This window comes from Poecilia mexicana, unplaced genomic scaffold (genome assembly GCF_051168715.1).
Source record: "Poecilia mexicana isolate PSO_F unplaced genomic scaffold, ASM5116871v1 scaffold_9, whole genome shotgun sequence".
NCBI lineage: Eukaryota > Metazoa > Chordata > Actinopteri > Cyprinodontiformes > Poeciliidae > Poecilia > Poecilia mexicana.
The window spans coordinates 5,058,928-5,070,556 of NW_028263378.1; the positions used below are offsets into that span (position 1 = coordinate 5,058,928).

An 11,629-nucleotide genomic window follows, 5' to 3' on the forward strand; every position below is an offset into this window, starting at 1 on the left:
TGTTAAATCAAACTGTCTGCTGTGTCAGTTTGTCTCCAGCAGGTGGTGCTGTTGGAATATCTTTCAAAGTTAAACATGCAGCTTACTGTTACAAACTTGCAACAAAACAGTTGTGTTTTCTTTTAGTTGACCTTATGATTAAAAACTGACATAGATATTTACTTTTTCACCATTTGAATGTTTTTTAATCATTCCAGCATAAAGTAAGCAAATGTATTTGTGGAAAAATGCATTTTTTTCTGTAAAGCCAGGACCCATCTGTTGCTGGTAGGTTATTTTGTTCGTTCATTTCGTCATCCTGATTCATATTAAACTGTAGTGACTCTTATCTATTATGAAAGATAATTAGCTTGTATATATTCTCTAAAGCAGCCTTCCAGAGTTCATTACTTGTCTCCTTTCCCAATTCCTGCTCCCAGCCTGTTCTAAGACCCTGCATGGACAGCAAGGATCTGGATAACAAATGTAATCTATCTAAATAAATGGGAGGTTAGATGCCCTTCCCCACCACCCAATTTAAAGAATTTGTCAAATTCATTAGGTATTATATTCTCTAAAGTGTGTGTGCGTTACCATCCACCAACAGGTCACCATAGTCCTGATGCCTAAATCTTTCCATTGTGACAAATCTAAATCCACTTTAGATTTGTTAATCTACAGTGGAAGGGACAAATGAGAGATTATTTGCTATTGGTAATGAAGTAGATATAGACTCAAAACCAAATTGGTATTTTATCGGTTTCCAAATACGTATAATACTGTGAATGATGCAGTTATTGTTGTATGCTGTGGCATCTATACTTGTTGGTGACAAAATAAGAGCACCGATTTAATGAGGGCTGCAGTTTTCCTTTTCCATTGTAACCCACTTGGGTTGTGTAAAATTGTGATCTATGTGCAATTTTAATATTTTTATGATTGTAATAATGCAAAGAAAACAAGAGTAATAGTAAAATGAAAAATTAGCAAGGGCCAATTTTGCCTTGCAAAGATGAGTTTTGCTATTCGGTGTGTTTTAAAGTCCCATAGAAATGGAATGATTATAGAATCAAGTTTCTTTAAAAACTTCTTAGGTAAAAAGATGGGAATATTTTGAAACAATATAATTCATTTCTAATGTTCCTTCACCTTTCTTCTTCAGTCTAACAGAAACAGCCTTTGACTAAGGAAACGTTCAGTTCGGAAGTTTAAATACATTCATCATGGGAATGAAAGTCACTATTTTGGCTTTTAATGATTTAGTTTAACTGGTTTTTGGAATAAAATTATTTTATTATAAACATCCCAAACTATCTTTGAAAAGAAGAATTAGGTGCACAAGTTTGAATTCATGGTGGATTTTGTCTCATCTACAAAGGGTCATAATTATTCATACTCCAGCGTCTCTCCAGATTCTGTTTTAAAGTTTATCAAGCTGCATCTGGACCACACTGATGTCATCATGAAGATTCTGCCATAATTCTGACTCTTCTTGTCAGAATAGGTGGAGTTCATTCATGAACTGGTTGGTTTTCTGCCACTGACCAACTTTTATCACAATCCACAAACTGGCAGCAGAACTTTAGGAAGAACTTCATGTTTCTGGTTTTATTTGTTCTAAAACTGACCATGATGTGTGTTTTTAACCTGATTCTGGTTTCATCATCTTCTTTACTTACTTTGATTGAACTCAATGGTCTCAGTAATAAATGTTGATATTTAACCAGGATGATAACTTGTTTATGATCAGAATCAAAGCTAAACTTTGATCCTCTGAACTAATCTGACTTCCTGCAGTCTGAATTTTATGATCGTCCAACATGGAGGAGATGCAGGTGAATTGAAAAACAACTTTTAATTTGAAATTAAAATTAAAATTAAAGTTTGACAGGTTTTGAGAGTAGGAGTTTTGGCATCACCTGCTGCTCCTATATTAAAATATTGGAAGAGTTTCTTCCAATACTCTTCCAGACACAAAGTATCTCTGTGAGTGCAGATGAGAGTCATGTTTTCAGAGTCGTAGAAGGACACGTCCCCCATGAAATAGTCCAGCTGAACTCTAATCCCCAAGAAACTCTTCTTCATTGTGTGAATCTTATCCACACCATTAGTGTATTTTCCACCAAGGTGCAATAAACACTAGATTCCATATTCTAGTGAAGCATCCATCTCTTCTTCCTGTCAACAGACTCTTAACCCTTGGGAGTCATGGGTCTAAATGGCCGTTTTGGTATAATTTTGAATTTATCCTATATTTTCACCATAAAAAGTATTTACCTTGCCATATTTGATACCATTATTTTCAGCACAACCTCAAATTGATCATTTTACAGTGTTTGTTTCATTTTGACAAAATGCATTATCATATTGGACCAAAAAGTCACACCAAAAAACAAAATCTGAGTAGAAAAAATATTGATATTTTTAATATAAAATTCACAAAAAATATTTAAGAAATCATTTTTCTAACCTATAGTGATCATTTATAGTGTGCATTTTAAAAACGTGTAAAATGTTGCAAAAAACACAACATTTTACAATTTACATTAAATTGTGTGCAATTTCCCAGGTGTTTTATATAACTATTTAGAAAATGCGGCCCTATGACTCCACCACAGCTTTTCTCCAACATCACAAAGTCTCATGTGTTTTTTTTTTTACAACTAAAAAATATGTCACAATGTCTCCACCACAAGACACTTAAGTTTTGCTTCCTGAGTCAAACATGTCTTTAAATTGACAATATTCACTTGGGAAAATTATGTTTTATCCTTTCGTTAAAGATTCTCGTTTTGCTGTTTAAATCTGATCAAAACTGTTTCATGACAATTGTGTGACTAACCTGTAATATTTAAGCAGTGACATTACATAATGTAATTGTACACAATAGTTGTAGGATTTATATTTACTTATTGGATCTGGTCAGCTGAAAAATATTGACATTTAAAATGTTGATATTTTTATTTCTGAATTCAGAACAAATAAAGGTAAGTGACACACAATGCTGCAACACTGTGAGAGAGTTTAATGTGAATGAAATTAAAGTTTAAAGGGAAACATTACAAAGAATAACGACTCCAATGGTGGCATTATGAATAAAATTTGAGAAACACAAATACACACGACAATTTTATGACATCATGTTATAAATATAATAAAGTGTTTGTCAGTGAATTTAGGAGAATAAGCATAACATACCATGAAGAAAAAAAACCAAAGATTTATTTCAATATACCAAAATAATTTCTTCATAACCAAAGTTTTACTTTTCCTTTTGAATAAAAGCTACATTTATATCAAAGGAAGTAAAACAAAAAGCTCTACTGGAGCAAACTCAGTTTGTGGCTTCACTGTCCATCAATAATTTGAGTCACATTCATTGAATCAGAATCTTAGTTTCACATATTTTGATCTCAGATGTTTTGGCATCACCTGCTACTTCTACGTAAAAATATGGGAAGAGTTTCTCAGTGAAAGTGTCTCTGTGAGTGCAGATGAGAGTCATGTCTTCAGAGTCATAGAAGGACACCACTCCCCTGTCATAGTCCAACTGGACTCTGATCCTCTGGAGACTCTTCTTCACTGGGAGAGTTTTATCAACAACACTACAGTATTTTCCGTCAGCATGCCAAAAACGCCAAATTCCATTTTCTGGTGAAGCATGTCTCTCTCCCTTCCTGTCCACAGACTCTTTAGCCAAACCAACACTCCAGCGAGGATAATCTCCCACCTCCACATCCCAGCTGTGTTTCCCTGAGTTGAAGCCCTCAGAACCAAAAACTGTGGAGTATCTAGTGTTTCTCTCTGGATTATCAGGAAGCTGCTGATCTGTGTTCCCACGTTTCAAACTGGTCAGATCATCAGACAGATGGATCCATCCACTTGCAGTGTTTGGGTCCAGAATGATGGGTCTGAACTTCACCTGGTCCTTCATCTTCTCCCAGACTCTGAAGGACAGGTTGCCCAGGTGTTTGGCCACATCTATCAGAGCTCCTGAGACCAGCTGTGGATCTGGCAGTGACCTCTGACCTCTGGCTCTGCTCTGAGTGGCTTCATAACTGCTGAGGAACGACAAGTTGTCTTTCTGCAGCTCTTCTTCAACAGCAGAGATGCTGTCTGACAGAGAGGAGATCTGCTCCTCAATCCTCTTCTTCTCTCCCATGGTAGTCTTCCTCTTCTGCTCCTCTTCCTCCTTCAGAGTTGCCAGTCTGGACTCCTCTTCCTCTCTCAGGAACTGGTGGAGCTTGTTGAACTCTGCTCTGATCTGTCTCTCTGTGGACAACACCTGCTTCTTGGAGTGTTGAATCACATCATCGTATGTTTTCTCCACTTGTTTGTGTTTCTTCCTCTTGTCCTGCAGAGACTTTAAGTCAGATTTCAGCTGCTCCTTCAGCTCACTGACTGCTTCTTCTATAGGAACCACTTTGTGACTCTGGTGGAGAGAAAACTCACAGACAGGACACACAGCTCTCTGCTCGTCTTTACAGAACCAATAAGGAACCTCTGAGTGTTTCTCACACACCACCTTCTCTTTCTTCTTCTTCTCTTTTTCCACCTCAGTTGAAGCTGGATCCTGTTTCTCACCAAACGAATCAGCGAGTTCTTTAAGGCAGAAGTTGATGGACGGATCCTCCTTTGATGATCGTTTACAGATGGGACAGTTCTTGTTTCCAGTTTGTTCCCAGAATTCCTCCAGGCAGCTTGAACAGAAACTGTGGTTGCAGCTCAGAGACACAGGATCTCTGAAAGTCTCTGAACAAACATGGCAGCTCAGGAAATTTTCAACAAGAGCGATTTTCTCCGCCATTTTAGTTAATTTCTTCGCTGAAGAGACTGTCCTCCTCTTTGGTCTTCAATACAGATCAAAGGCTTTTCTGTTGTGTCGTCTTCCGTAATTAAATTCCCTTTAAGTTTCGTTTACCTCTTCTGGGTGGAGCTCATTGAAATGAAACTGATGTTACACAACTTTTCCGCTAGATGGTGCTAGTTCCTTCTTCTGAGTTAGGTGATAAGTTTTAATTTTTACTATTTTAGTTTTCCGTGGCTAGGATTCTAGATAATAAAAGATTAGAAAAAGTTCTGTTTGTGCTATACTGTGTCGATTCCTATTTAAACAATAAAAGAGACTTTATTACTTGGACATACAAAATATCAAAAGCACAATTTATGGATTGTTGGTAGAAGTTTTTCTGTGAGTATTTAACTTTTTTCTGTATAATATTAATCCTCTAGTTCTGATTCTTCAGATTATTGCTTTGTTTTCTTACACTATGTGTTTCTCTAAATCAGGGGTCCCCAAACTACGGCCAGCGGGCCGGATCCGGCCCGCCTCCACATTTGGTCCGGCCCCCTGAACAATACCAGAGAGCATTTAGATTTTTTTTCATTTATTGTATTTTCCGGTTTATATGTGGAATTTTCTTCAACCACCACGGGGCTCTTTAGCAGGAAGTGTGTCCTGTAAGCTGTGGGGCGCATTGCTGCCATCTGTTGGACTTTTAGGGAACTGCTTGACTTTTATGTTATTTAATCAGTACCGTTGTTTGCTAGCGGAAGAGCAGATGAGCACACGTGTCTGTTATGAACGCCGCATTCCAGGTTGAATTCTTCTAGCAATGCCTGTAAGTAGCAACTTATACTTCAAAACGAGCCTTTATGTTAACATATGAGAAATTAATATGTTAAACTTACATTCTCTCAATGGAATATACTAGTCCAGGGGTGCCCAATACGTCGATCGCGATCGACCGGTCGATCGCGGAAGGTTTTGAGTCGATCTCGGCAGATGACAATCTGAACGCCACCAGGACGCTGAGAGCAGCACTTCCTCTTCTGACGGGCTTATCAAATATATTCACTAAGATCCTAAACGTTTGTAGCTTCATTAAAAAAGAATAATTATAAAAAAAATCAACGAGATGTGTTAAAATTAATAATCTCAGTAATTATTGTTTGAACAAGGTGTTGCACAATTCAGTGCGTTTCAGTCCCATTAACCGGAAAAAAAAGAAAAAAAAAGCGACTCAAAGACCGACTGACGAGCAGAGCAGGAGTTTAAATGAGCTACTCAACCACCGCTGTGTTCATGAGAGGCTTATTAATAATCGAGGAATAAATGTCAAGCCTGGAAACGTGATATCATAACGGACTGAATGTTGTGTTTTTAACCACGGCAACGGGTGTGCTTAAACGACAAAGAGACAGAAAGTAAAAAGGTGGAGTGGTTTTGAGTTGATCATCTGTTCGGGTTGTTTTACCGTTGTTTATCTTTGCTGTGGCGCTTTACAGCCGCTGTAGTTTCTGAACATTCAATAAACGACAAACTTGGACTAATTACCTGGTTTGTTTGTGAGTATACGTCACAACAAACATCAAATAGGACAAATATATTTCATTAAGTTTTAACTAATTCTACCGCGATAATTATGTGAAATTAAATTAATTATATCCCAACTTCAGAAGATTTGCCATTACCTTTACTGGGCTCTTTGGTTCCTCCTATCAGTCTGTAGTTTCTCATATTGAGGTCATCAAACCAAATTTTAGATCTACCATGACTGACTGACACCTGCTGGGGTCAGGTTTGCAACCAGCTTCTGACTGAGAAACCAGTAAGCTGCTCCCAGTGTCAGAATCTCACTGAGGAAGAAACTGCATCAGGTTTTCTGTCACTTTATTATTTCTTCTACAACTGATGCATATTCGCATATAAAATAAGTCAATAGAATTTAATTTGCAATTTTTATGTCTTTGTGTCATGAGGTAGATCCCAGGCGGCTGGTGAGAGAAAAAGTAGATCTTGCTCTCAAAAAGTTTGGGCACCCCTGTACTAGTCAGTCCCAGTGACCATTTCACTCATGGGTTTTGCCCATGTGCTTTCTGGGTGGCCCTCACAGGAAAAAGTTTGGGGACCACTGCTCTAAATTAAAGAAAAAGTGTTATCAATAAATTGAATTTATATAGTCTCTTTAGTGTCTTTGTGGGTTTGTAGAACCAACAAACTGCAAAGTAGATGCTTACTACTTGCAGAATAATCATTTAAAAAATCCATGTAAACTAAATGGATTTAGTTTACATGAACACCTTGAAAAAAATGTAACAAATATTTATTAAAACTCTTTACAATCATTTAACTAAGCATGTACTTATTTAGCAACCATATCAAAGAGAAAATCCATCCATCCATTTTCTTCCTCTTATCAGGGGTCGGGTAAGCAGGGCCGACCCCAAAGAGAAAATGATAAACAAATACAAATATGCAGAATGTCAATTGAAAAATACTAAAAACTACATTTGACATTTTGAATGCCATTTATGATACTTGAATAACGGGGAAAAAAGCTACATATGCAGTATGCTGAACAGTCTAAATAAAGTATATAAAATAGGAAATAATATATAGTTATATATTAAAAATAACTAAATACCTGATTAACTATTAGCGAATTGCATCTTAGTTAGAAAAATGTCTCAGGTAGTTGCTGCCTCCTTGCCTCCTGATCTATCCCTGAAATTACAGTGAACATCAGATGTGTGCATGCACTGTAAAAACAGATCAAGTTTTATTTTCCTCTCTACCCGACCTTAATAAAAGTCTAAACATTTCCTTTTTAGCATTAGGATTACCAAAGTCACTGTGATTTACTAATTACCCTGGAAGAATAAGAAACTGAGTGAATAGATTAAAAACAACCTTTAAAATCTGGATATGACTTGTTCCACAATCTATTTTTTGGGTTTTATTTTAGGCCACTCTTTGGTGGTTTTAACATAAGACCCAACATATTGAGTCAAACTCTGAACCCAACCCTGTTCTGTTAAATCAAGCCAGAGGTGGATCAGTGCATATTTGGCCCATTGCTGGGTTACGTGAAGAACCCAAAGTAGGTTGTTTTTATCCCAGAAGATTCACTAAGATACGAAGTAATGTGAGTCAACCTAGAGTTTACAAAAAAAGTATAAATTAAATTAGATGTTGAATAAAATATTGACATTTAAAATGTTGATATTTTTATTTCTGAGTTACTGTAATAGCAAATAGAAATAAATGGCTCACAATGCTGCAACACTGTAAGAATTAAGAGTTTAATGTGAATGAAATCAAAGTTAAAAGGGAAACATTACAAAGAATAACGGCTCCAATGGTGGCATTATGAATAAAATTTGAAAAACACAAAAATACACAGAACTACGACATCATGTTATAAAGATAAAGTGTTTGTCAGTGAATTTAGGAGAATATGCATAACATACCATGCAGGAAAAACAAGATACAAAGATTTATTTCAATATACCAAAATCATTTCTTCATAACCAAAGTTTTACTTTTCTTTGAATAAAAGCTACATTTATATCAAAAGAAGTAAAACAAAAAGCTCTACTGGAGCAAACTCAGTTTGTGGCTTCACTGTCCATCAATAATTTGAGTCACATTCATTGAATCAGAATCTTAGTTTCACATATTTTGATCTCAGATGTTTTGGCATCACCTGCTGCTCCTATATTAAAATAAGGGAAGAGTTTCTCAGTGAAAGTGTCTCTGAGTGCAGATGAGAGTCATGTCTTCAAAGTCATAGGACAACGTCCCCCATGTCATAATCCAGCTGGACTCTGATCCTCCAGAGAATCTTCTTCAGCATGAGAATCTCACACACATCATCGTATTTTCCACTGATACGTTTTGTCTTGTATCAGTCGAGACAAAATGTTGACTTACAATTCTCCTTTAGTTTGTTCGTCTGTGGTGATGTGAGACTGTCCGTAAACGTTGTGTCCTTTGTCAGCAAACCAAGAATTTTAGTTTTGTTTATCTTTTCTTGGGTGAAGCTGATTGAAATAAAACTGACATTTTGCCAAGTTGCCTAGATGGTACCGTTTTGTCCTTTTTGTCTTTGTTTGCTCGTGGGTAAATTTTTGCTTAGGCAAACATGAATGAGGTTTTTAGGTTTTGGCTTTTCTCGTTTGAACCTGTGTGAAAAGATGCAAAAAATAAAATCTAAATATTGCAGCTTTAGGGAAATTGGCTGCCTTTGTATATAAACAATATTCAGTGATAAAATTATGGTACTGAATAACCCATGCATGCCAGGGGAGGATAAAGAAATATTGATATATTGAAGTACTGCTTAAATTAACCAGGAGAAGCTGTGCAGTTTTTCTTGATGTTAGTTTTTATTTTAAATCAACTTTAGGATCTAGGTAAGACATGAATTTTAGTCTCAATCTGATTTCTGACTAAATATTTCAAACAAACCAAAAATAATGTCATTGTATACAATATTGATTTAAACATTTCATATATATTTGATGTTAGTTGAAAATATTTACATTTAAAAAATACAAATACCTTTGATATCTGCATAAGTAACTTCATTTCTGAACTCATAACAGAAGTAAGTGATAGACTTTGTAGCAACATTATAAGAATTTATAATTTAATGTGAATAAAACCAGTTTTAAAAGGGAAACGTTGCTAAGAATAATTTAAAAAACTGATGTGACATTTAAAATTGAAAAACAAAAACTATTTTTTGACCTATTATACAGGTAATGTGTTTATTAGTTAATGTAGGACATGAAAAACTTCTTAAAATGCACAAAATTGAATTCCAGGCTGTACTTTGCGATGTGATTAATTACAATTCTTATAAAAATCTCAAATCTTCAAAAAGGTTCTGTAGATATCTTATCTCTTTAATTTGTTTCTGGTATTCATACAAAGGCTTTTATTAAATGATTTTTTTCTTAACCAGGATTTTAGATTTTCCTTTTGAATAAAAACAACATTTATATCAAATCAGACAAAACAAAAATGTACTGGAGACAAATTAGTTTGTGACTTCACTGTCCTTCAGTAATTTGAGTCACATTGATCCAATCAGCATCTTAGTTTCACATATTTTGATCTCAGATGTTTTGGCATCACCTGCTCGTCTCATATTAAAATAAGGGAAGAGTTTCTCAGTGAAAGTGTCTCTGTGAGTGCAGATGAGAGTCATGTCTTCAGAGTCATAGAAGGATACGTCCCCCATGTCATAGTCCAGCTGGACTCTGAGCCTTTGGAGACTCTTCATCAGTTTGAGAATCTTATAACCATTAGTGTATTTTCCATCACGATGCAGCAAACCCCAGATCCCAAATTTTGGTGTAGCATATCTCTCTCCTTCCCTGTCTACAGACTCTTTAGCCAAACCCACACACCAGTCAGGATAATCTCCCACATCCACATCCCAGCTGTGTTTCCCTGACTTGAAACCATCAGAACCAAAAACATTGCAGTGCCTGGTGTTTCTCTCTGGATTATCAGGAAGCTGCTGATCTGTGTTTCCACGTCTCAAACTGGTCAGATCATCAGACAGATGGATCCATCTATTTGCAGTGTTTGGGTCCAGAATGACGGGACTGAACTTCACCTGGTCCTTCATCTTCTCCCAGACTCTGAAGGACAGGTTGCCCAGGTGTTTGGCCACATCTATCAGAGCTCCTGAGACCAGCTGTGGATCTGGCAGTGACCTCTGACCTCTGGCTCTGCTCTGAGTGGCTTCATAACTGCTGAGGAACGACACGTTGTCTTTCTGCAGCTCTTCTTCAACAGCAGAGATGCTGTCTGACAGAGAGGAGATCTGCTCCTCAATCCTCTTCATCTCTCTGCTGATAGTCTTCCTCTTCTGCTCCTCTTCCTCCCTCAGAGCTGCCAGTCTGGACTCCTCTTCCTCTCTCAGGAACTGGTGGAGCTTGTTGAACTCTGCTCTGATCTGTCTCTCTGTGGACAACACCTGCTCCTTGGAGTGTTGAATCACATCATCGTATGTTTTCTCCACTTGTTTGTGTTTGTTCCTCTTGTCCTGCAGAGACTTTAAGTCAGATTTCAGCTGCTCCTTCAGCTCACTGACTGCTTCTTCTATAGGAACCACTTTGTGACTCTGGTGGAGAGAAAACTCACAGACAGGACACACAGCTCTCTGCTCGTCTTTACAGAACCAATAAGGAACCTCTGAGTGTTTCTCACACACCACCTTCTCTTTCTTCTTCTCTCTTTCCATCTCAGTTGAGGCTCCTTTCTGTTTCTCACCAAACGAATCAGCGAGTTCTTTGAGGGAGAAGTTGATGGACGGATCCTCCTTTGACGATCTTCTTTTACAGATGGGACAGTTCTTGTTTCCAGTTTGTTCCCAGAATTCCTCCAGGCAGCTTGAACAGAAACTGTGGTTGCAGCTCAGAGACACAGGATCTCTGAAAGTCTCTGAACAAACATGGCAGCTCAGGTAACTTTCAACAAGAGGGATTTTCTCCGCCATTTTAGTTAATTTCTTCGCTGAAGAGACTGTCCTCCTCTTTGGTCTTCAATACAGATCAAAGGCTTTTCTGTTGTGTCGTCTTCCGTAATTAAATTCCCTTTAAGTTTCGTTTACCTCTTCTGGGTGGAGCTCATTGAAATGAAACTGATGTTACACAACTTTTCCGCTAGATGGTGCTAGTTCCTTCTTCTGAGTTAAGTGATAAGTTTTAATTTTTACTATTTTAGTTTTCCGTGGCTAGGATTCTAGATAATAAAAGATTAGAAAAAGTTCTGATTGTGGTATACTGTCTCGATTCCTATTTAAACAACAAAAGAGACATTATTATCAAAAGCACAATTTATGGATTGTTG

General features: G+C 37.0%; 2 protein-coding genes across 2 annotated transcripts; both read right to left on the reverse strand.

Annotated features, from left to right (window-relative positions):
- Positions 1–2,981: 2,981 nt before the first annotated feature.
- LOC148157616 (nuclear factor 7, brain-like) lies at positions 2,982–4,911 on the reverse strand. Its single transcript, XM_088008658.1, has one exon. The coding sequence runs from the start codon at positions 4,784–4,786 to the stop codon at positions 3,356–3,358; it is 1,431 nt and encodes a 476-aa protein (XP_087864784.1). The 5' UTR covers positions 4,787–4,911; the 3' UTR covers positions 2,982–3,355.
- Positions 4,912–8,050: 3,139 nt separating this feature from the next.
- On the reverse strand, positions 8,051–11,412 carry LOC148157617 (nuclear factor 7, brain-like). The gene has a single exon (XM_088008659.1). The coding sequence runs from the start codon at positions 11,274–11,276 to the stop codon at positions 9,843–9,845; it is 1,434 nt and encodes a 477-aa protein (XP_087864785.1). The 5' UTR covers positions 11,277–11,412; the 3' UTR covers positions 8,051–9,842.
- Positions 11,413–11,629: the final 217 nt, after the last annotated feature.